We start from the raw sequence: 4,954 nt of genomic DNA, 5'->3' as shown, positions 1-4,954 counted from the left end.
TGTTCGCGGGGATCTTTTCCCCCCTTCCCCGTGCTCGCACTGTAACGTTTCTTGCAAGGATTTCCTGCCAAAAGACAATCCCCCTGAGCAAAAGCAGACCGAGAAAGTAGTGACCAATCCTTTCTGGATGGCTGTCACCAGGCTCCTCCCAGCCCCCGCTCCCCCTGCTATTTGCATACAAAAAAATCCAGAAAACTCCCGTTTGCCCCCGTATCTCGCTCAGACCCTCCGTCCCCGTCTGGCAGGCAGGAGCCCGGGCTGGGGGACGCTGCCTGCGGCTGAGGGCAGCGGCGCGCCGCCCGCTCCGCGCCCCGCCACCCCGGCCCCCCAAGCCTTTCGCCAGAGCCCCCCCCTCCTCCTCTGCGCCCCAAAATGCAGCGCCGCTTCTGCGCCCTGCTCCTGCTGGCGTCCCAATGCATGGGCTCGGCCGCCGGGCTCTTCCCCTTCGGGGAGCCCGACTTCTCCTACAAGCGCTCCAACTGCAAACCCATCCCCGCCCCGATGCTGCTGTGCCGGGGCATCGAGTACCAGAGCATGCGGCTGCCCAACCTGCTGGGGCATGAGACGGTGCAGGAGGTGCTGGAGCAGGCCTCCACCTGGATCCCGCTGGTGCAGAAGCAGTGCCACCCGGACACCAGGAAGTTCCTCTGCTCCCTCTTCGCCCCCGTCTGCATCGACGACCTGGACGAGATCATCCAGCCCTGCCACTCGCTCTGCGAGGAGGTGAAGGAGAGCTGCGCCCCGGTGATGTCCGCCTTCGGCTTCCCCTGGCCCGACATGCTGGACTGCAGCCGTTTCCCCAAGGACAACGACCTCTGCATCCCGCTGGCCAGCAGCGACCACATCCTCCCGGTCACCAGGGAAGGTAAGAGGGAGCCCCCGGGCCGGCAGCATCTGTCCCCCGATGAGCCGCCCCGGCAGCGGGGTCCCTTCCCAGCTTTCTGCAGGGGAGCGGAGGCGCCTCCCGCCTGTTAGAGTACGCCCCGGGGCGGGGGGGGGACCGGGGAGAGGGCCGCAGATCAGGCTCAAGGAGGCTTTCCCGAGGGGACCGGGGAAACTGCAGGCACCGTCGGGGAACTGGCACCGGCCCGCACCCCCAAACCTTTGCCCGTCCCCAAAGAAAAGATCCAGGACTCGAGCTGCGCAGAGTCCCAGAGGGACGATCTCCTTATGCAAAGATCATCGCTGAAGCGCAGGGCTGGGGGTGTTTCCTGTTGTGTGCCCTCCCCTTTTACCCTTTTCCCCCGTAAAAACCTTTAGGTGTGACCTTAAAAGCACACCGTGCCTCCCCCCCTCCAGCGGGTCTGCAGCAAGGTAAGGCGCCTCAAAAGCGCACGGGCAGCGCCGGGGGGGAGAGGGCGCAGGGCGAGTCCGTCCGTGGAGGGATGGAAAGCCGGCGTTTCCCGGAGGGTTCCCAACGCCACCTGCTGTTCCTTTCTCCCCGGGCCTGATGGGGACTGTCCCTTCCATTCCCAGCACCCAAGGTCTGCGATGCCTGCAAAAACAAAAACGAAGACGACAACGACATTGTGGAAAACCTCTGCAAAAATGACTTCGGTAAGTGGAAGCAGAGCCCCCTCGGTTGAAACTTGAGAATTGAGGATCAGGTAAAACTCCCAGTGGAGTCAATGAGAGATGTGCCTAAATAAAGGCAGGGCTTTGTCTTATCTGCAGATAGACCCATCTGACTACGGGGTCATGATACACAAAAATCCACCCTGGAATAAAAAGTAGCCCTTTTTATAGTTCTGTTCTGTTTGCTGTTTTGAAGTAGTGCTCTTTTATGTGGATGTTGCTGGCAAGCCAAATAGAAAGTAAAATGGAAAAAAAGAAAGAATCTTTCATCCAGACTATTGCCTGGGGAGAAGCAGAGCAAAGCTTCATTTAGACGTATGAGAAAGAGCTGCATGACCAATCTCATGTATCGTAAGAAAGACTCTCTCCGCAGATTAAGAATGAAGCTCTATATATCATTTGACAGAGAAGGTAATGCACAGACAATTGGGGATATAAACTTAATGGGAAGATCTGGGGTTAGAAGAGGACAAGAAAGCCCCTTCGACACAGACAACTGAACGGCACATTATCCGCACATTAGCATTTCAAGAGAAAAAGGGAATAAGGAGGGGAATCCTTTTATAATAGGTCAATGTTTATACCTGGAAACAGATTTGTAGTATAAGTATCTACAACAATTCAAAAGTCTTTCTTTTTTAAAAAAAACCCCACCACCCAAAACCTGAAACCATGACTGTGGGACATAATTGCTAAAACAACCAATAGCTTTGGCCTGGTAAATTGTACTCAGATAAATCCTCCTAAAGCTAAACATGCCCCACAGATTCTTACAGGGCCCTGTATCCCCCTCCTAGTTATTTTACCAAATCGAATGCAGCTGTTGGACCAATTTGCCCTCCACAGGATCTATTCTTTCAAAAAAACAATGCATGTGAAATATCATTTCCTTACAGGTTTGCCTAAAATCCTCTCCAGCCTAATAAATTAAGTTTAGAAGTTTTCAGCCACAGCAGAGATCAGGTTTCAGATTAGGTCTAGGTGCCCGCCTCCCCACCTCCCCTTCAAACTCTAGTTTCAGGAAGACTGTCCTCTCCCAGCTAAAACCAGAGCACTGCTTAATGTAGCCAACCTGCCTTCTCTCTGTTTGCAAACAGGAGAAAAGCTGGAGAAAATATTAATTTAGAAAGGAAGGAAAAAGAGGGGGAGGGGGGAAGAGGAGAAAAGAAACCCAAAAAACCTCAACCCTAAGGTTGATTCAAACTGAAATGACTTGCATGCCCTTTGTGGCTTTAGAAATGGAGCCACCTGCTGCCTCTTCTGTCAGCCCTGACAGTTTAATTAGCAATAGAGCACCTCCCTCCCCAGGTCCTCTTTATGTGCGCTAATGGGAAAAAACCTCTCAATCTCTCTCCCTCTCTCTCTCTCCCCCCACTTCCCCCTCCCCTCGCTCTATTAGCCTTGAAGATAAAAGTGAAGGAGATTGCCTACATCAATGGGGATACCAAGATCACCCCTGAAACAAAGAGCAAAACCATCTACAAGCTGAATGGGCTGACGGAAAGGGATCTGAGGAAGATCGTGCTCTGGCTCAAGGGTGGCCTCCAGTGTACCTGCGATGAGATGAACGACATCAACGTCCCCTACTTGGTGATGGGCCAAAAGCAAGCTGGGGAACTGGTGATCACCTCACTGAAGCGGTGGCAGAAAGGGCAGCGGGCTTTCAAGCGGTTCTCCCGCAGTATCCGCAAACTGCAGTGTTAGTGGCTTCAGCTCTGGCCGCCTCCGGCAGCCGCCTCTGCCCCGAGCTCTCCGGGCCTTCCGCACCTTCTTGCTTCGGCCCTTCTAAGCCTCGAGATGCCACGGGCATAAGACATGGTGACCGCTCTCTGAGAGGGGAGGGAGCTCTCCATTTTTGTACAGAGGTTAAAATGTAATAAAAAAAAAATCATGACTATTTTTGGGAAGTATTAAAGTATCTCGCTTAAAGCTTGGGTTTTTTTTTTTTTTATGGTTGCAAATGTGACTTTGGTCTGAGGTTTTTCCCTCTTTGTTTTGGTAATGCTGGTTCATTTATATTGCTGCTTCTCTGTATACATGCATGTTTGTTGTGCAAAAGTAGGAGATGCAGAGAAATACAGCCACGTGTGCAACTGGCCTGTCACAGTGGGTACGACTCTTTCACCAAGGTGAAATGGCTTGCCATCTATATTAACACTATAAAGGTCATGTTACGACTCTTGCATGTGATACATAGGCACCAGTAAGAGTATATTAACCGTTCTCACACTTTATTTTCCACAAGTCTGAGCCCTTCTCTCTCAGAAAAAATGAACAAGTTTTGGAGCTGGTTGATCTGAATGCAACTTTTTTTTTTATTATTATTTTGCAAATTAAACCATCTGTAGCCTAACTGTAATATACCTAGTGGTTAACCTGAAAGAGTTGTAAAATATTGCTTTAATTAACCTTGTAAATACTCCAGATAAATGTTATATTCTTGTATATAAACTTTACATCATAGTTTACCCATTGTCTCGGTCTGTATTCACTTTAATCTGTTTTGGGAGAACTGGGAGAAAGCTGGCCGAGTGGGCTTTGTCACGGCAAAGCAAAATTTGGCCTTCCACCCCAAGCAGCCAGCAGAGAAGCATGTGGAAGCATCTAGTGCTGCAATCAGAAAAAACATGGCGGACCTCATTTCCCCAAAGATCAACCCACGGGACTGAGGTTCAGTCAACTCATTTTAACATGTGTCTGTTGAGCTCATCGAGATGAGTTTTCTGGGGCTCCTTTGTTCGACTGCCTGCATTTTCATCTCATCTTCTCAGAAGACTCTTGCTTTTTGCTGATGTGGAATTGCAATGAGACCACTTGCTTAAAAATCAAATCCATTTATCCATTTCTTACACTTGAAAAAGATGTATTAAGGAGTGCAAGAGTAGACAGAAAAATCTCATTTGCAGCTAGCAATTCAGAATAATGGTAGGGCAAGGCATGTTTTGTGTGTATGTACACTCACTAGTCTTACTGAGAAAGAAAATAAAACCTTCCTAATAGTGTAACTAGAGGAATGTTTTTCAGCATTTTTCTTACAAATGTCTGATGAAGAGTATTACTTATGTTAACCATTCACAGACAGAATACAAATCTAACACTACATTTTTCTTTAAAAAAAAAATCATATTAATTTCATGTATTTAGTGTGATTGTTTTTCACCATCAGGACAAAAAGATAAAATCTGAAGATCCAACATGTTACCTTTGTTTTAGAAAAATTAATTGTTTGCCCTCTCTCACAGTGGTAATGCACTCACTACCCCTGGTACAAACAACAGTAGGACTCTGACCGAGCAAGACAAGAGCAGTCTCCACAAATATCCTCAAAAGTATAACAATTTAAAAACAAACAAACAACAAACCACCCAACAAAAAGCCC

The 4,954-nt window shown here is 48.9% G+C and overlaps 1 protein-coding gene across 1 annotated transcript; it reads left to right on the top strand.

Annotated features, from left to right (window-relative positions):
• The first annotated feature begins 221 nt into the window (after nt 1–221).
• SFRP2 (secreted frizzled related protein 2) lies at nt 222–4,043 on the top strand. The gene is made up of 3 exons (XM_075751732.1): nt 222–865; nt 1,477–1,557; nt 2,975–4,043. Exons 1-3 carry the CDS (start codon nt 373–375, stop codon nt 3,277–3,279), a joined length of 879 nt encoding a protein of 292 aa, XP_075607847.1. The 5' UTR covers nt 222–372; the 3' UTR covers nt 3,280–4,043.
• The last annotated feature ends 911 nt before the right edge of the window (nt 4,044–4,954 follow it).

The sequence above is a fragment of the Balearica regulorum genome, chromosome 4 (genome assembly GCF_011004875.1).
Source record: "Balearica regulorum gibbericeps isolate bBalReg1 chromosome 4, bBalReg1.pri, whole genome shotgun sequence".
Taxonomy (NCBI): domain Eukaryota; kingdom Metazoa; phylum Chordata; class Aves; order Gruiformes; family Gruidae; genus Balearica; species Balearica regulorum.
This window is presented reverse-complemented; position numbering and strand designations above follow the sequence as displayed.